This window comes from Acanthopagrus latus, chromosome 4 (assembly GCF_904848185.1).
Source record: "Acanthopagrus latus isolate v.2019 chromosome 4, fAcaLat1.1, whole genome shotgun sequence".
Lineage (NCBI taxonomy): Eukaryota > Metazoa > Chordata > Actinopteri > Spariformes > Sparidae > Acanthopagrus > Acanthopagrus latus.
Genome location: NC_051042.1, coordinates 64,522 through 85,342, shown reverse-complemented (window position 1 = coordinate 85,342; position 20,821 = coordinate 64,522). Strand labels below are relative to the sequence as shown.

General features: G+C 40.1%; 1 protein-coding gene across 4 annotated transcripts in view; it reads right to left on the bottom strand.

The window, feature by feature from the left end:
• The window catches only part of LOC119017526 (transmembrane channel-like protein 3), a 33,546-nt gene extending 13,004 nt beyond the window's left edge, over window positions 1-20,542 (bottom strand). Inside the window, exons 1-12 of one of the 4 annotated variants that reach the window (XM_037094231.1) lie at window positions 20,146-20,542; window positions 19,170-19,321; window positions 15,085-15,231; window positions 11,900-11,975; window positions 9,228-9,309; window positions 8,788-8,894; window positions 5,708-5,806; window positions 4,590-4,732; window positions 3,935-4,082; window positions 3,456-3,499; window positions 2,070-2,217; window positions 66-175 (exon numbers count right to left, since the gene is read on the bottom strand). In XM_037094231.1, coding sequence (XP_036950126.1) covers window positions 66-175; window positions 2,070-2,217; window positions 3,456-3,499; window positions 3,935-4,082; window positions 4,590-4,732; window positions 5,708-5,806; window positions 8,788-8,894; window positions 9,228-9,309; window positions 11,900-11,975; window positions 15,085-15,231; window positions 19,170-19,321; window positions 20,146-20,148 — 1,259 coding nt within the window. In that variant the 5' untranslated portion in view covers window positions 20,149-20,542. Of the gene's footprint in view, window positions 1-65; window positions 176-2,069; window positions 2,218-3,455; window positions 3,500-3,934; window positions 4,083-4,589; window positions 4,733-5,707; window positions 5,807-8,787; window positions 8,895-9,227; window positions 9,310-11,222; window positions 11,393-11,540; window positions 11,581-11,899; window positions 11,976-15,084; window positions 15,232-19,169; window positions 19,322-20,145 lie in introns of those variants that run through there. The other 3 variants (XM_037094233.1, XM_037094232.1, XM_037094234.1) reach the window with 3 other exon arrangements.
• Between the last annotated feature and the right edge of the window lie 279 nt (window positions 20,543-20,821).

The following is a 20,821-nucleotide window of genomic DNA, read 5'->3' as shown; positions in this document are numbered from 1 at the left end:
CAATGTTAGTGTGCAGTAAGACCTGTGATGTACTGTACAGGCATCAGGCAGCAGTGATGAGGCACCTGGCCAGCTGGAAGCGTAGTGAGGTTCGCGGGTGGTACATCTCCAGCTGAGCCACCAGCTCGAAGGCAGACGGAGCGATCATGGTGATGAGAGAGACCACCACACTAACCTGGAAAGAGCAGGACATGAGCGTCACTGACATCAAGGGTCCTCCTCGTAAGGAAACACGGTTGAAACCTCCGTCTCTCCTTTATCAGTGAACATGTCAGCACTTATTTTTTGTCATAAACCAAATGTTGAGCAGAGTTTCAAAGGATAACAAATGAGAGTCAGTTTGCGAATGTAAAATAATACACAAATAATACCTCTGGAGATTTGTCAGTCTGAATATTTCACTCTGTAATTATCATATAGGCTCACTGTGTTGAAACCAGCAGAAACAGAATATACATTACTGTCATTAAAGGTGATAATTGCAAGAAAAGTTTATTGCTCTCACTCCCCTCTCCTCAAAAAACAACCATGTTGTATGTATAAATGTATAAAATCACTTTCATAAAAGAGCCAACACTGTGTGTTAAAATGGTTAAAATGGTTGTAATGTTCTGACCAGCACCGTCCTCCACAGACATCAGGAGGAACTCTTTAGGTTCATAATGAATTATTATGAATGTGCTCAGAACCAAAGCTGACATTTTAGCCTCATTCACCATAAAGTACTGGAGCATTCAGAGGACCACCAGCCTCTCCTCACACCACCAGCTGTGACTCCATCACGTGTGTGTCAGTTACATTCATCATCCAAATAAACTGACAGTGTTAGAAGTGGCTAAATCAATAAAACTGCAACAAGATGTGAGGATCTGTTAAAATAGCTAGCATTGTAAATTGATTATTTTGTAACATTTGTTTTGATTAATATTAATAATAAATACAGATGCAAGAGGCTGTTAGGAGGGTTCTGAGTGTCTGTGCTATATTTGAGTGAACTGAATGTAATTAAAATTGGCTCCCTGTATTATTGGTTTTGGATTGAGGTCACATTCTCCACATATGGACCTCCTGATAGAATAAGTAGACTGGAACACACTCGCACAATAACAAGGTACCAGGTAACAGCCACCCCTGCTCCATGACGTGTGAGGGAGGTGTAGGTGTACACGCAGTACTGCTGTTAGCCTATGAAATGTTTGGATATGTTTCAGAGTGTTAGAGGCTGTAACACGTGTCGTGGTGTGTGTCATCTCCTCCACTTTGTTTATATCTACAAGCCTTTTCTACTCGTGGCGCTGTACACCTGAAACACTGTCAGGTCAGAAGTTGTAAACAGGGACATTCTGACCTCTGACGGTGACTGGACGCAGCACTAATTTAGCTGTTCATTAATTCTGTAGGTGATGCTCCTCATGTCATGCTTTGCCTCACACTTCCTGTAGTTGTTTCTGTCCTGTCTCTCTGTGTGATTCACCTGTCTCTGTTTACCTTCCTGTGTATCTAGTCAAGTGTTTTCCCTCCTTCAGTAGTCAATCGTTCTGTTTGCTCCTCATGTCTTATCTGCATTTGTTCCCTGTGTTTCCTGCATTTTTATTATTATTATTAGTTCTTGAATTTCCTTCTGTGTATTTTATTATTTTTAACATTTTCATCTCTTATCATTATTTAGGTAATTTACCCAGTCTCTGTGTTTGAAGCACACCAATCTTTGTTTTAAAAAGTGCTGTATAATTAAAACATATTTTGTGGCTTACTCTAACTGATATGGCCATATGTAGTCTTACACTTACAAAGAAACTTGTGTTTTATATTGCAAGTTAAATCAGACCGACAGAGGTGGATCGTTTTAATCTACATGACTCACAAACGATATTTGGATCCAGCACTAAACTCAGTAGGCTGAGTGAATGAAATGATCGCTGACAGATGGAGGCTGACAGTCAACATCTCACACTGCATCAGTGTCAGTCTCCACTTCCATTGATTCCTTGGAACTGTATTGTATGTTAGATAATCTGATTAAACTATTGCTGCTGCTGCTGCTGATGATGTCTGCTCCACTCCGCTACCTCATTCTTCTCCCACAGCGTCAGCTCCGGCTTCTCCTGCTCTAGTTTCTGAGAGCGGTCCACCACAAAGTAGATGATGTAGATGCTGCCAGCCAGAGACAGCAGCACCAGGATGTTAGCTAAAATACGCAGACTGATCAGAACTGCCCTGAAGAAGAGCGCAAACACACACAGACACATTCATCAGCCAGACAGCGAAGATTTCCTCTATATATGTATTGATATCCAAAACATTACATAACGGCAGCTGGAAACTGGTCCAGGCATTCAGCTTGAGTCTGCTGCTACACTCACATGACTCACTGCTTACTGTCTCTGCTGCACTGTTACTGATCACATGACCAGCATCCACCTCCACCTCCAGCCAGCTCTGGACTTCAACTAAGTACATTTACTCAAGTGCTGCACTTAAGTACAATTGTGAGGCACTTGCACTGTACTTGAGTATTTTTCTGTTCCTTCATACATCCATCCACTACACTTTGGAGGCAAATATGGTACTTTTTTACTCAATACGTTCAATAAATTTAGTTACTGGGTATTTTCAGATTATGTTTCATTCAGCCAAATGAGTGCAATGCAAATTATTTTACCAACAATCAGATTTAAAAAACAAAACAAAACAAAAAAACACAGTCTAGTAATCATAAAAATGCTAACTCATCAGATGATACAGTTGGCCGGGCCAATGCACAGTATATAGCATATTCAGACATGTAAATATATGCAAGTTTACTTCTACTTGTTCTTTTGCTACTGAAGTAAATCTATTGCTAGAAAATTACTTTTGATGCTCGAGTACATTTAATATCAAATACTTTTACTTGTACTTGAGTACTCGTTGTATAAGTGACTGTCACTTTAACCAAGTTAATATTTGAACAGTTCTACTTTACTTTTATACAGTATGCCCTCTGAATCTATCCTCCACACCAGGGGAAGTCATCGCTGCCCACTCCCTGAGCTTGGTGTGGGAGTGACAAGGTCTGAGCACATTCTCCACCACAAAAGGTGACTCTGTCATCCAGTATAAGAAGGAGAGATTTAAACCATAGACCTGTTTTCCCTCCTGCGCTGACACCCGTACAGTATGTCAGAGTGGAGAATAACCAGTGGGAGGTATTGAGGGAGATACAGGGCACTCAGTCATCTCATTCTAATCTCTTCTGTCACTCCAGTCATGTGACAGCTTCTGTAACTCATGTCAGGATGACTGCACATCACTGTGTGTATTGATTTCAAATGCAGGGTGCAGTAAAATGATTCAAAGGCAAAACAAGCACAGAGGGATATGGAGTCACGACTTGGTTATCTAAGCTGACCTAACAGAGGAAGACGAATCAAGTAAAACACAGAAAACAAGAGACAAATAACAAAGAGTCCTACAGACTGGTGTCCTTCTTCTTCTCCTGCTCCTCCACAATAGCCTCCTATTAACAAAAATATTATCATTATTATTATTCAATATCATTATGTTATCAGACAGATAGTTTTCAATTCATAGTATCTGCACATGCAAAATGTTGGAGCCGCATTAATACAGAAATATGAGGTGAAAAGAGGCAACAGGCAACAGATCTTACTGTAATGATTTATGTCTGTGTGTGAGTGTGTGTGTGTGTGTGTGTGTGTGTGTGTGTGTGTGTGTGTGTGTGCATGTATGTGTGTGCGTGTGTGTGTTTGAGTGTGTGTGTGTGTGAGTGTGTGTGTGCGTGCATGTGTGTGTGCGTGTGTGTGTGTGTGTGTGTGTGTGTGTGTGTGTGTGTGTGTGTGTGTGTGTGTGTGTGTGTGTGTGTGTGTGTGTGTGTGTGTGTGTGTGTGTGTGTGTGTGTGTGTGAGTGTGTGTGTGAGTGTGTGTGTCTGACCCTGATGTTGTTGACGATGGCCGCTCCTTTGCTCTCTGCAGCCTCGGGGTTTCCGATCAGGTAGTCCCAGGCACAGAACACCCTCCAGCAGAACGTGAAGTTCTCATCAGAGGCGCTGGCCAGACTCAGACGAGAGTTCTTAGCCATTCTGCAGAGTATCATCATCATCATCATCATCCAGAGGATATTATCAAACCATATAAAATATTATTGTAGCAACATTATAGAATAGTGATGTTAGTCAGTCGGGCAGCCCAACACTTTGGTTCTCAGTGAGATTTTAAACAGTCTCTGGCCAGATTTCAACATCAGGATACACATACATTTGTGGCTTACACAAAAATGATTAATGTTAGGGGTGCACTGTATGGATCACTAGCTGCTTCTCACAGCGGATATGATGATTGCAGTGACAATTTCACATTTTTCTATTTTGTTGAGAAGCTCTGAATCTGTAGTTCATGCACAGCTGATGGTAATAAAGGCTCAGATGAAGTGAGCAAAGATGGAGGATTTAATATGCCTTTTCAGTGCACTGATGAAATGACACAGTACTGATCGTCCAACCTGGTCAATCATCCTTATTGTACTATGACATTAATAAATCATCAAATTGTTATCACAACAGTGTGAGTTGTAGTGGTGCAATCATTACTTTCTTAACAAAATGATGAAACTGTAGGCAAAGACAGCCATCCCAACCAGGAAGTAGGCGAGGGGCAGCCGGTACCCTGCACTGCCAATTTTCCTCACCCTGCCATAATAACCATAGAATAACACAGAGTACTGCAGGTAGCCCTGTGAAGATCAAACACACACACACACACACACACACACACACACACACACACACACACACACACACACACACACACACACAATACATGTTCACAACAAACTCAAGGAGGTGTAGAACATGACTACTGCACGTGAAATAAAAACCTTCATGACAAAAGCTATGCAGTAACAAATCAACAGCAGAGCAGAGAGAATCATTAATGCTAAATCTCTCTGATGGATCGGGTCTCGGTCCACTACAGCCCAAGTGCCATTAATATGCGGTTGACATAGATGGCACACAGGATGAATTTTTATGTTTGTGGTGTCTCCCTGACCTTTCATCCAGCACCACTGTCATTTCATATATTCAGATGTAACAGGCAGACTGCCATCAAACTGCATGGATTAGATAAGACAGCTCCATGTCATGATGAGCTAATGTGCACCTCATAAATATGCCATCAGTGCTGAAAACAATTTTAAATTGATAATCAAATGAACTACGACCTTAATATCGAAGTCTAATTGAATCTGGGAGTTGTAGAATTGTGATGTCTCTAATAGATATCAAGGAAACAACATCATGTAACTATATTACCTTAAAATAACAGCCTCAGATCATCTTAATGTTAAGGTGACTTGTACCAGGGTGACTGGTGTCTGTCTTCTCTGCCTCCCCATCACTTATTTCAAACTGTGTCTCTTCAGTGAGCCGGTAGGATCACAGCAGTGCGTCACACACAGCACCAACGTCTACTGATTTCAGTGAAACCGGATCATATGTTATGGAGAAAATATAACAATGACTCCAGACTGGCTCATTCAGAGTGTTTGCTCACAGGTTCATTTTCTTTGTGCATAGGAGACAATCATGGAGTGGTAGTGCGTTGGATTAGAGGTCAGGAAGGCAGTAAAGTAATGTCTGAATAATGGACCTTTGAGTCTGTTAGTAATGTGCTATTGACAGAGCAGTAAAAAGACAGAGAGGCTTGCCCCAAGAGACCAGATGGTGTCCAAGTCCTGGGCTGAAGCCAGATGCTCCTTGGGGATAGTTTTACTTCTCGTTGTTCCAAACGGAGCTCCCGCCAGCAGCTAGTACACACAAACACACACCAAGTCAAAACATTATGATGCTGATACATAAAAACCGTCATGGACACTACATGTACAGGAAGAGAGAGAGGACAATAGCAGGTACTTCTGGAGATAAAAATTGTGTTTTTGAATAAGTCTCAGGAAAACAAGAGCTACCAACACCTAAAAACACCCAGCCAAGTTACCAGAATTAAATGTTGGCAGTTAACATATTTAGAAAACCATGTATATGGTCATATTTGTGCCATGTGCACCATATTGATATTTATGTAATATATGTCATGTACACATGTTTATGAGCTGGTGCTGGGAGGAGGTGGTGCTGGAGTTAAACTGGGCGAGAAGATCTGCCTGAAGACTGTTTCCATCCACGATGAAACAGACAGGTATTTTCAGCAAGAACTCGATGGTCTCCTCACCCTGACCAGACCGTAGTCACAGCCCCGTCACAGCATGAGAGTGAAAACTGAGCTGAAAGAAATGTTACGTTTCAACATATCTGTGATTTGCAGGAACATACATTACCAACATTTATTCTTGCAGCTGTGTTGGATTACCCAACTGACTGTATGCTTCACAGAACAGTTACATACGGCACAACCTGTGTGCATTGTAAATAAATACACTCGACTATTACCACATGAGAACTGTACTTTACTTCATATTTTATTTGTTTAGATTTCCATCGGAGCTCAGATTACACAAGTCAGTGTGATTGATATGCAAATAATAATAAAGAACTTGAACTTGCACTTGCTGGGCAGAAGGATGAAACAGCCACAGAATGAACGGTAACTCCTCCAAAAAGGTCTAACTAAAAGTTTGGTTAGGAAACATGTTCTGTCCTTTGACAGGGGACAGAACATGTCCTGTGTGACAGACGGATGTTCTGTCCACACAACCATCCATCCTGACCTGAACAAAAAGCTCAGCGGAGCTCTGCAGACTGTGTCACTCTGGAGCAGCACAACATCTCTCCATCACTTGTCAGACAAGAGTAGTAATTACTAAAGCCACTAGAGGGCGCTGACACTTGAACTGAAACATATGTCCTTTAGGACCTTTGCTTAAATGAATATAAATAACAGCATATTTTTGTGTGATACAGACACAGTTGTTCAATGAAATAGTGATGTAGAGCTCCTGCCTCTCACTTGATACAACAATATCAATGAGCAAAGTGTATCTACACTTTAGTGTTGCCCTAAAAAAGTAGGCAGACTCAAGAAATTAAAAGTGAAGAATAACTGAGCTGATCCTTCGTTCCATAAGTGGTCAGAAAATGTACAGTTAGAGACATCTAATCAGACAGAACATCTACGGTGATTCATGTTGGATGATAAAACTTGTTAAGCAGAGGATAAGCAGAACAGTAGATGAGCTGTGTGAGGAGACAGTGGGAGGATTGTCCCAACACATTTAGAGAGATTTAGGAGACAGAAACACAGGAATAACGTCAGGCGTTGGGATTATAGGAGATGTCATGTCTGGGGAAATTGCTTATATCTGCAGGTCACTGACAAACATAAATCCAACAGCATTTTCTCCTTTTGTTCTCGTCCACAGTTTGTGCTGCGACTGGTTGAGCTGCTGGAGAATCACCAGCTACAAGATACAAGCTCTGTGAGAAGGGATCCTCTTATATCACCTGCTGTATGAGCAGCACACTGACAAAGGAGCCGAAGTCAACAGAGTATCTGGGGACTGAATCTACAAAACATCAAATGAGAGTATTTCATAAGATGATGATTTTATTGAAGTTTATTTGAAATTTCAACCTCTGAGCTACATCTCAGAATTGTTGTGTTTTTTCCTACGTGTATTCTAAACCTCACCAACAGCTTATTTTGTCCTGAACATCTAAGAGACCCTAAGGATCATTTTACAACATGTATTCATTTAAAGGTGTAATATGAAAGACTTTTTGGTTTAAAGCAAATACAAATATAATAATAATAATAATAATAATAATAATAATAATAATAATAATAATGATAATAATAATAATAATAATAATAATAATAATAATAATAATAATAATAATATCAACACAATGTCCTTTTCTGATGAAGTCAACAGCAGTCTAACAGCAGTCATATGTGTGTAGAATACAGTTAGCAGCAGGAAGCAGTTACTCTGGTGACATGTACCTATTTGTTCAGATTATAAATAAATCAACATGTGGCCAAATCTTACATATTGCATTTTTAAATAGCTGTTGCAGAATGGTGACAGACAATAAATCATAAACAATAAATCATTTTTTATCCAAACAAACAATTTGTCATTTTCAAATTCACATTTCTACTCACTTTGACGTTGTTGCTTCTGTGGTTTCCTGTTTTATTTTAAAGATTTACCCTCATGTGTCATAATTACATATTTCATAATTTTCATTTCCTCCCATTGTTTGACTTCCGGCTCTTCTCTGTGTCCACCTGTGTCTTGTTTGTAATTAGAATAGCATCATACTATGGTAGTATAGTAACATATAGTGTGTGGTCTGTGTGCTCCCTCACACGTCAGTTCGTCCTCCCGTGTCAGTCACGTGTTTATTTGCTGCTTGTGTTTTTGCTTGTTTGTGCTTTGCTTTTAGCTTTATTTAGCTTTATTTAGTTTTTGGACTTTCAGCCTTTGGTCATTAAGCTCACTCTTAGTTCCTTATCCTGCCTAACTTTTCTCTGGTCTTGGTGTCCACTATTGGGTCCAAACTTACCAACCATCTGCTAATTGGACCAGATTCTGTGCAGTATTAATGTAATTCTGTCTCATTTAGAGGTAATTTGGTCATGCTAATTATTATTCTTGATGATTCCTCACTCATATCATTTCACAATATCATACTTTAAAGTATCTTTAAACTCTTTAAAGTAAACACCAACCACACAACGATGAATCACAGTTTAGGTAACTATTCACACAGGATTCACATATGATAGGCAGACTGGTGTATTAAACAGTGTCAGAGACTTGCTGACCTCTGGCAGGACGATGAAGGCTCCAGTCATGATGGTCAGGACAATGTTGATCCCAAACAACCAGCGGAGGAAGATGAAGTAGGACGCCACGCCTGACCCAAAGTGACCTTAACAAGACAGAGACTGACTGAGACTGAATGACATGAAGCATGCGCCTCACGCACACACACACTTATACAGCTGCACATAACCAATATTAAGTTATTCCATTATGTTTTCATGGCAGTTTAATGTATCTTTCTGTGACCCAAAGAGGTCTCATCTCATGTGAATTAGGCCAACATCCTACAGTTTGTAATGAGGCAGTGGGGCAGGTTGTCCTCCACTACATCCTCAGATATGACAGGACAGACATAAAACTAAATGAATGATAGCATATTGGGCGTTATCCAGTAATATAATTACTTGAATTAATTCTCCTGAGAATACAGATGACTCACTTTCGATTTTCTTGATCCTCACTTCCCAGGGGACGAACAGAACCACGATGTTGTAAAGCACACGGGAAAGTTTCTTCACAAGCTGCAAGAGCAGAAACACTGAGAAACGTCTGAGTCACTCTGACAGACACACACTGCCACAGCAGGCTCAGTCAGCAGGTCCATGCTGGCTCAGGTGCATGCTGCCATATCTAACACCTGTGATGTTGATGACGGGGCCACTGACTGTACAGAGACTGTGCTGTTAAGGTTAGGCTTCTGGTTATGGTTAAAGAAACTAACGCTGACTGTTCCTTTTGTAATGTTGTAGCAATAAACAGCACTTCTGCCTTTGCTGTTGAGACATAACTGTGGTCAGAACGCCCAGAAGAGAAGAAGTCTGATGAAGTAAATGTAAATCATAGGTGTGTTAAATGTTTGACCAAACAACCATGCTATTTTTTAGAGAGGCCAGTGTTTGGCCAAAAAATGTTTCTTCATGTTATTACATTCATTGCAAACTGTAGGTCTTGTGGAGTTTGTGTTACTCACAATGTAACGCTGTTGCAGCTGAGACAATGCAACTGATGATGTGATGAAAAATAAAATCACAGCTGAGATGACGATTATCAATCAAGATAAGGTCAGCTGAACCAATGATCTGATTTTCAATTAACCAGGAGCCAAACTGCAGAATTAATAACTTATCATCAGGCTGCTCACTAAACGTCAATTTATTCTAATGGAGCCTGCGCAGCCTGAACATTTTAATTAAACTGAGCTATAACAACAGGGCTATAAATTCACTCATGCTGCTGTGCCATGGCTGCATGGCTCTCATTCTCTCTGCCTGTCTTCCTCTCGGTTTATGTGTGTTTGAAATATAGACGGACAGATAAAGCAGATGTAGTAATCGACAGTATAGGTGTGTTCAGCCTGCAGGAGGAGAAACGCACTGTTGGAAGGAAAAGGAAATCCACCATGTTTTATCATTCTGGCTCTGATCATTAAGTTACTGCAGTGCAGTGAAATAACACAAAGCAGCTCTATGCAGCACACAGTGAGAATACATGGAGCTGTGGCTGTACAGTATGAAGCACACATTTCACTGAATCTGCTCACAGCGACACACCGGAGGAAAGAGGATGTCAAGTCAGCCAGAGCACAGCGCTTTTTAGTTGTTTTAATTTCACATTCAACTTCAAGCTGTGGCGCTCTGGGAAGCTGGGTTGCTTTTATTACATTTTACTGTCAATGATCTAGTGCTGCAGTTCAATGGGGCAAAAGAGTTATACTAAAGACATCACCATGAAGTTAACTCTCAACCCTTGTGTCTTGGTCCACCACTGAATGGGAATTTCCACCATGCTTAAAGGGTAACTCCCTCAGCTTTACATTACAGTGTGTTTACAGGTCTTGGGGTGCACTACTGCTGCTTGGAAAAAGGTCATTTAAAGTCTCTGTGGCTCCAGAGCACGCTGCACGTCATCCGATAACTTGTCCCCAGTGACACCACTGAGTGGCTATGTGAAAAAGAAGTATACATGGAATATAAAAAGGTTAAATCTTAATTCACAACGCAACTTAGCCACTGAGAAACATCACTAGAAGACATTTATCAGTTGACATACGACTTCCACTGGAGCCACAAAAGGCTTTAAGCTGTATTTTAGTAGCACTCTCCAAGCAATAACCACACTAAAATATGTTGATTGGTGGTTGCCCTTTAATGGATCTCCAAAACGCAAACTTAAGTATATTCTAACTCGCTGGACTGAAGGAACTATTTAATATTCACCCTCTGATTTGCTAGTATTCCTATTTTCATCAGTCAAAGGTGATTAAGGTCACATTAAGGTAACTGAATTACTCCACTGTAAAAATAACTAGTTACCAGGGAAACTAACTATTGCGTAAGTAAGTTTAATATGTTTAAATATGTCTAAGAATTTGGATTTTTTTCTAAGCAGATCTGAGTCAGCTGTTGATAACAGGAACATGTTCTCAGAAACATACCTGCCTATCACTGCATTCACTTCAGTCTGTGTCACAAGTTTTTGGGAAGCTGCAGCAGAAACTCCAGCTGTAAGTGCTCGGACAGCTCGGTGTCCTTCTGTGTTAGCAGAGCTCATGTTAGCCACACCTGGCCTGCTGTCATCCTGCTGCTGAGAGACGCTTCATTAGATGAGAGCTGCTAACAGCGGACGTGGACAAACACTTCGCTCTGGGACATAACGAACACTTCACATGAACGTTCTTGTCTTTTACGTCAAACAGAGTAAAGTCATGTCTGTACTTCCACTTTGAAGACGCCATCTTTCACTCCAGACTCACCATTGCTGCTGCTCACCTCTGCTAGTTTGTGTGGTTTGTGTGTAAACTGAACACTGCCTCTGATTGGCTTACAAACTCTCACTCTACCTTAGCCAATCATCATCTCGTGTGGCTGTCTGGCTCCTCCCCCCCCAGGTGGCTGAGAGCCGAGCCAGATGACGACAGCTTCAGTTTATAATGCGCCACATTAATATTTAGTAACAGTAACAGCATTGTAACGATGGAAATAGTAATTAGTTAGATTACCCATTACTGAAAAAAGTAACGCCATTTATTTTAACGCTGTTACTCCCATGACTGGTGTTTCTGCATGTCAAAGAGAAGTGCTGTGAAGGACAGTGGAGTTGGTGTGAACATACGTCAGCTCCTGCAGTCTGGTATCCTCTGGTTCTGGTCAGTCGGCCCTCATACTTCAGAACAATCTCTCTGGCCTGCCTGGGGAACCAACACACACAGACAGATGCTCACAAAGTACATTTACTCACATGCTATCTTCACATTTACACTTCTGTTACCTCGCCACTACATTTTTGATGATGAGGACTTTTGGCCCTTGTGTACACATGAAACTTAATGATGATTGGTGGTCAGACTGTTATTGCACAGTCTGAGGTATACTGGAGATTCTGGCCCTGAGGCAGAATCAGAAAAAGAGCCTTTAAGATATTAATAATTATATAATTCCATACATTTTTAGGCAAAAAAAATCATTGTACACTACCAGTCAAAAGTTTGGATACACCTTCTCAGTCAATGGTCTGTCTTAATTTTTTAGCATTTTCGACAATGTAGATCAGTACTGAAGACATCAAAACTGTGAGGGAACATGTGGAACAAAAAAGTGTTAAAAACTGCAGAACATGTTTTATATTTTAGATTCTTCACAATAGCCCCCCTTTGCTCTGATTACTGCTTTACACTCTCTTGGCATTCTCTCGATGAGCTTCATGAGGTCGTCGCCTGAAATAGTTTTCCAGCAGTCTTGAAGTCTTGAAGGAGTTCCCAGAGATGCTGAGTACTTGTTGGCCCTTCTGTCTTCACTCTGCAGTCCATCTCATCCCAAACCATCTGGACTGGGCTTAGGTCAGGTGACTGTGGAGGCCAGGTCACCTGGTGCAGCCCTTACACAGCCTGGAGGAGTGTTTGGCATGTGGCTGCAGGATGCTGTGGTAGCCATGCTGGTTCATCGTGCCTTCAATTTAGAATATATCCCCAACAGTGTCACCAGAAAAGCCGCCCCACACCATCACACCCCCTCCTCCGTGCTTCAGGGTGGGAACCATGCATGTAGAGACCATCGTTCAACTTTTCTGCATCGCACAAAGACACGGCGGGTGGAACCAGAGATCTCAAATTTGGACTCATCAGACCAAAGCACTGATGTCCACTGGTCTAATGTCCATTCCTTGTGTTTCTTGGCCCAAACAAATCTCTTCTGCTTGTTGCTTTCCTTATAGTGGTTTTTCAGCAGCTATTTGACCACAAAGGCCTGATTCACACAGTCTCCTCTGAACAGCTGATGTAGAGATGTGTCTGCTACTAGAACTCTGTGTGGCGTTCATCCGGGCTCTGATCTGAGGTGCTGTTCACTTGCAGGTTCTGTGTCAGTAAATCTAATGAACTTCTCCTCTGCAGCAGAGGCGCCTCTTGGTCTTCCTTTCCTACTCAGGTGCTCATGAGAGCCAGTTTCATCATGTGTTTGATGATTTTCACGACTGCGCTTGAGGATATGTACGAAGTTCTTGATATTGTCCAGACTGACTGACCTTCATGTATTAAATTGAATGGACTGTTGTTTCTCTTTACTTAGCTGAGTGGTTCTTGCCATGATATTGAGTAGAAGAGTAGTCGAATAGTGCTATTCACTGTATTGAACTGTGTACCAATCCTGCCTCTGCACAACACAACTGATGGTCTGAAACACATTAAGAAGGCAAGAAATTCCACAAATTATCTCTTGACAAGACACACCTGTTAAATGAAAATAACCATTCCAGGTGACCATCTCATGAAACTGACTGAGAGAGTGTGTAAAGCTGTCATCAACACAAAAGGTATCTTCTTTCTCTTTGAAAAATATAAAATACATTCTGGCTTATTCAACACTTTTGGTTTACTACATAATTCCATATGTGTTCCTTCATAGTTTTGATGTCTTCAGTAAAACTATAAACCACTGAATGAGTCTGGAGCTTTACAGTCTGTAAGAGAGTGGAACCAGCTCATCCTGTCACTGGGACAGTTCAGAGAACTATGAGCCATGTCAGGTCAGTGAAGAGACTTTACGTGCATTTAACACTCTCCAGTGGATAACTGTAGAGTTTACTTTACTTCACAATAATGGAATATACATGGATTCATTCTGTGATGTCATGCCATTAGTTAGGCTGAGACTTGAGATTAGATACAAATCACAATAACTCTAACTACAATTAGTCAGAAAATCCCTGATTTGTGATGTGAAATACAAGCTGTTATTGCAGCGGAAGTAATCGCAGACATTCAGCCTGAGATTAAAGAGGGTGTAAAAACGCGGACTTGCATCCCATCCCTGATGATGGTAATAAAACCACTGCGGTAATAACAAACTGCCCATATAAAACCTGTTATCCATGGCACATACTCAGCACATCTTAGAGGCTCTCGATCTACTCGGGTTCTCCCTGTCTCAGCCTCTTCCCTATCTACTAGTCGAATGACATTTAGCTGGCTGTCACAACACACCCTACACATTTTGTGTCTGATCATAACACAGGAATAAGCTTCTTTAAAGATGTGGACCTCCACGAGGTCATAGAAGAATGTCATCTGCGATAAGTTTGTGTTAGCCACAGAGCTGTTTGTGCTAAATGGTAACAAGGTAAAACAAGCAAATGGTTACATGTGACTGGAAACCAAAGTGTGAAAAGAATACTACAAATGGGAGAAAGCAGTAAAATAGAAGGAAGAAATAATGACTCAGTCAATAGTTACACAATCAATCAACAGTCATCAATGTTTCAGAATATTTCCGTCTTGTATTATTCATATACAACATCAAATATGTTTAGAGAGAAAAGTAACACAGATTATGTTTTCTGCATCCAATCCTTATCAGAAAACAACCATGTGGTTGTAGAAACAGCTTATTACAAGCAATACTGACGCTTCTTGTTAGGGGCCAACCTCCAGCGGCTGCAGTAGTTATGAAGGCGGAGGAAGTGAGGACCTCACTTTATAGATATAAAGGCTCATTCTAAGGTAAACCTCTAAGGTCTCAACCTCACCATACAGGAAACCAGTCAGGCACACACACCTCCTGAGGGTTTGATGGGGGAGCTGCTGAGGTTTGGACACACTCACTGCAAAGTCAGTGACATATTTATTTGCAGAGCACTTTCATTAGGAAAAGTAGCCTATCTCAACTATACAGTGTGTGTGTGTGTGTGTGTGTGTGTGTGTGTGTGTGTGTGTGTGTGTGTGTGTGTGTGTGTGTGTGTGTGTGGAGGGGCAGGGTAAACCAGCACTCCACAGTTATAGAGGGAACAAACAAACAGTTGGGTACTTTAGGACTTTAAGCTTGCGTCTCATTGGCCACGGTCTGGTCCGAATGTTGGCAATGATCTCTTTCTGGTACTGAATGTTCTGGAACATCTCTTCTGGGTCATTGCTGTCCACCCGCTCATCCTCTTTGTCCTCATCATCAGAGGAGCTGTAGGATAAGACACAGGGGCACAATGAAAAATAGTTTGAACTGTTACATTGTCAAGATAAATAAACTGTCATCTCAGATACTGTATGAAGATGTGGTGGGAGGGGAGGCGAGGGGGGACTCACCCTTACATTTTATTTGATAAAAAAGCTAAATGAATTAAACTAAATGTTACATTATCAAGATAGTGTTACTAATAGATTTATCCATCCATTACAAAAAGTAAAAACACATCTGAATTAGATCAGATGATGTTTTAGAGATCAGATATCTGACTGTCAGTCATCATCAGATCACTAACATGAGACCTGAGTCACATTTCCAGCTGTGATGGTTTCTCAGAGAGGACGCTTCCCTCCGGTGAAGCTTCTGTCTATGGTAAAAATCCTGATCCATCAAATCTTTACAGTGTCTACGTACATGTTACATACATGTAATACACAGTGTTAAACTACATGTAGATGAACTACATAACTTAACTACAATTTACTGTAACTTGCTGGTAGTTAAACTACATTCATATTTTGTGCTGCATCAAGTAGTTCAACTACATTTTGGGTCATTTTTTGTAGTTTAATCACTCAGTTTACAAACTACGATTTTGGCCAGTAACATGAAATTGTTTTTATTTATAGAAAAAAAAAAGACCTATATGACATTATTTTATTTTATTTTTCTGAAACATGTTGTGACATGGTAAGCTAACGCTGCCTCTGGCAGCATTCAAATGCCTCACAGAGTGGGCGGGTCTTTGTGCCAAGGAGGGCGGAGCTCATATGGCACCAGCACGTCATGGACAACCCTCCCTCTACCACCGACACCCCCCCAAACGCAGCCCAACCACGGCCATATGTGAGCATGTACATGTTGGATATAGATGCATCTACAGACACGACGTGTTCACGTGTTCGTGCCTCAGTATTGGAGCCTCTGAAGTTCCTGTGATGTCAGCTTTTGTTCTTCAAAAAATAAATTTTGAGTTGAGAGAAATATTTCTGCTGGCATGTGACTGTTTTGTTGGCTATTATATTTTGTTTCATATACACCATATGTTGATTTATTTAATGCTGAATTAGTATAATGAGTAGAAGTAGTTGCTAAAGCTACTTTTTCAGCAATAGTTTGTTCAAACTACTGCCTGGCTGAGCTACATGTAGTTTTACAAGCTACGCTTGCAAAGTAGCTTCCCTGACACTGACTGTGATAAAAAAAGAGATTCAGTTTTTGCTGATAAATTACCTGAGAGCACTCATGTTTCCCTGTGTCATTCATAGTATTTTGTGTAGCTAAGCTCCTGTTTACAACCTGTGCATGCCCAGGGCCCATGAGGTATGCATACTTAACTGTGTTGTATGGACAGACAATATTTCAGAAACTGTGCCAAATCATTCGTCTGGACGGAGAAAGATTTTTTATAAAACCCTGTTTACAGTCACAGTCAACATTTTCCTTTTACCAAGTTCATAGTTCAATTCATAGTTCAATGTTGAACTGAATTATACAACGGGCTAACTTTTTTAAAAACTTCCACCTGCTACTGATGATGCTTATCTATCTATCTATCTATCTATCTATCTATCTATCTATCTATCTATCTATCTATCTATCTATATACATACATATACATATATATATATATATATATATATATATATATATATATATATATATATATATATATATATATATATATATATATATATATATATATATATATTCATATATATATATAGACAGGACTTCTATCCTCTATGGTAAATTAAACCCTATTTCCAATTATGTTTGTATATAACTTCATAATTTCATAATTATGATGTGCTGAACGACGTAAATGGACCCTCAATGTGTTCACATATAAGCCTTGGATGAAATAATGTGTGGATGAAATATACAACTCCACTGGTGGATGGCAGGTGTAGAAAATGGAGGACTGTCACACTAGGGTCCAGGGTTCACTTATATACCATTGGCCATATCATATATGACATATATATGAGATATGAGTTTTCCCTAATCTTAATCAAGCCCTGCCAGTGGCGACGCACGACCGTATAAAGTTTGTCAGGAAAAAAATTAATTGCATTGTCCGTGAACATTTTGCTGATACATTCAGTATTAACAGTTTTGTCACTCGGTGTGTACATTAATTAAAATTTCCTCATTATGTTAATAGAAAAAGTATTTTGGTCTCAATGCAGCTGCTGTTGCAAGCTAGTTTTATATAAACATCATTTCAGAAACAGGCCGAGGGAAATGGCACCCAAAAGCTGTGGGATATAACACTGACCAGTCTGAGGACCTGTTGAATCTGTTGAGATTGTTCTGAGCATTCTGCACACTGATCGCAGTTTTGGAGGCCTGAACATACCCCAAAACTCATCAAATCGGATTATATGTCACATGTGGCAAAAAATTAGATAATCCAACATCACTGGGTGTGGGCGTGGCCAGGGGACTCTAGCGCCCCTGCTGGAATCCCCAACTCATACATGCACATACATTTACTAAATTCAGTTGCATATGGATCATGATGAGACGCACAAAAAACATCCAAGGACCAAAACCACCACTCCAACAGGACGTCCGCCATTTTGATTTTAGTGCGATTTTGGCCCTTTCCATGCTTTGTAGTTTAATTAAGCCCCAAGCCTATTTTCTAGGGTTAGGGTTACAATTTCCCATCTACAAATTGCTCACACATGTAGAGGGTGTCACCCTGAATACATCTATGCATCAACACTGTGTCATATCCATAGCATCACCCACTGGACACAGGAAGTCAGACAAACATCAACTGATTTACATGACAGGTTTCAGGTTGTTTTCTACACATCATCAACACTACAACATGACAGACAATAAGTGAGCGACATGCCTTTTATTTCATTCATTTGTTTATTTTACAATTAATCTTATAAGACAGGGCAGAATCACATGTAAGTCTCTCCCTTGAAATAGCATGCATACAGTCCTATCTCAACAGTTACTTACACCTGTTTACAGTGGGAGCATATTGGTATGTAAAATTAATAAACTATATATATTAATATTTATATATTAATATAAATATTAGAATTACAGTTTTAAAGAAGATACAGGAACACTAAAGAAAAGAACAGTCAGAATCTAGAACATTCTCCTTTCATCATTTTGACTTCTTACGTCTCCTGTTTAAGATTTCTTTTCATGTATCAATCATAATATCCTTCATATCTTCCTATTTAGAGATGACTGAATTCTAACCTGTTTCTGCTAGAAGTGAGTTAAACAGAGTTACGACTTGAATAAGATCACTGAGACACATTTTTGATATAATGTTATATATCTTTGAAATAAGTCAATCAAGGTTTCATTTGGATGCTATTTTAAGAGTACTTCATCTGTAAGTACATGAGATACTTGCATTTCCTCTGTTGCATGCCATAACTCAACTACATAACCATTATAATGCGTTTACGATATGTTTTCTTCTAGTGTTTCCACATCCAAACAATCACTGCGTTAACTTTGATGACATATGACCTTAATTGTCGTTTAGTTATTGTCTGAACTGAACCAAATGATTGATGGCATAACAAACTGGGTATTCATGCAGATACACTACCTTTCTTTTTTTTAAAGCAATCATTTATTTTAAACTGATCAGTGTATTGATTTACAGAGCCAAACTCTTTAATAACCAGTTCATGAGCTCTGACTACAAAGATGACAAATTGGTCAAGATGGAAGTCAAGTGTAACCAAGGACACAGGAAACTGTTTGTAGTCTTCCCAGCTGACTGATAGTAAATGACTAATTGTATAACCTACAGGATGTAATATGAGAAAGATGACAGTGTGAGAGAAATGGACTGATACACAGAGACACTGAAAGAAAGTGTCTGCTCAGACATTCAGATAAACGTAACATTGATCAATAGAAAGAGTGAGCCCACTCACCCCTGCTGGTGGTGCTGGTAGGCTGAATAAATCCTTCTGGAGTTCTTCCTGATACTTTTGTGTCTCTTGGCTGCAGACAGAGACCTGCAGCTGCCAGCCAAAGGCTCAGATACTGTACTCATGCTGGCTCCGTGTGTCTTCTTGACAGGGTTCTTCAAAGTGTATGCAGGTCAGAGTGTGAGCAGACAATACATGCTATCAGGCTGGACAGGAGGGTCTGCGCTGGAGCTACCTGCTGAGCTGGAGCCCCACTGGAGCTTGACACACAGCAGCACTGACTGAAACACACACACTCACCAGTCCAATCACAGCCACACTGACTGCTTAAAGGGACAGCGCGACGCAGACCGGACAGCTACTGTTATTATTTTGAAAATCATGTAATCATTACAGTGATATGCTGTAAGTGCATCAGTCATGAGCTGCAAATATGAAATTTACATCAGTATTACAAAGAACAGCTGGACCTTCATACATTTGCAGTTTCAATGAGTTTAGGCAACAAAACGATTTGGTTAGGATTAACTTAAGGTTTCTAATTAGCAATTTAAGCACAACCACAATGTTTCTTAAACCCATTACTCTAGTAACTTGAGTTTAGAGCGTACATATATTGCATACGTATCTTGAGTTACATTATGTAGACAACTATTCTTCCCTGACCTCCTGGCATCTGTCTGACCCTCGTATGGAAGCCAATATCTGCCAGTCAAAGACAAAACCTTCATGATAAATAAGCCTAACAAACAAACAAACTATACATTCCCATAGTAAAAAAGAATTATGTGGGAAAAAATCAAAATGATGAATTTAATGTTGACATTTTACCTTATAATTATAATTTATACCTTAATTTTGACTTTAAACTATACCTCTGACTTTAATCTGATAATTTCAGTTTTTAATCTCATAATTGTCTGATTTTGTGTCATTTTATCTATTTTAAACAGAAATGTCTTCAAAACTGATGACTTACCATGGGGATATTTTTTCATTAAGCTTAACTTTCACCTTGAACCTGAACCTGGTGTAAAGTCTGGCATCTGTATAATTCAGTGTTTTCTTGTTCATGTGTTTTCTGTTTTATTTTGATTTCAAGCCTTCTTGTGTCACTACTTGCTTTTCAGTTCCTCCTGTGTATTTTTCCCTCTCAGTGTTTTTCCAGTCATTACCTCACCTGTCCTTTTCCTTCCTCACTCCACCTGTTCCTCATACCATCATTAGTGTGTCAGAGTATATTCTGTTCTCCCTGAAGTCCTGGTCAGTTTGTTCCATCTGTCTGTCTTAATCCATGTTGCTCCGTCTTGCTCCGTTGTTCCTCCAGTGTCTCTTTGTGTCTTCCATGTTTCTAGTTTTGGTTTCTTCCTTCGAGCAATAGTGTATCCTGGATCCCTTGTTTTTGTATTCATACGTCTTTTGTAGAATAAAGCTTGCTTTTTGTTCCCCCATTTCCTGCCTCCTGTGTGTGTCTGCATTTGGGTCCTCACATTGCAAAAACCATAACCTAAAACCATAACAGAACAAACTGACCAATATGGACCCAGTAGACCTTTACACGCAGTTTGTGGATTTATGGAAAGATTTTGGGGTTGTGTTTAGTGGTGGGGGCGGGGGCGATATGCTAGAGACGTTATATTCTTTCTTTGGGAAGC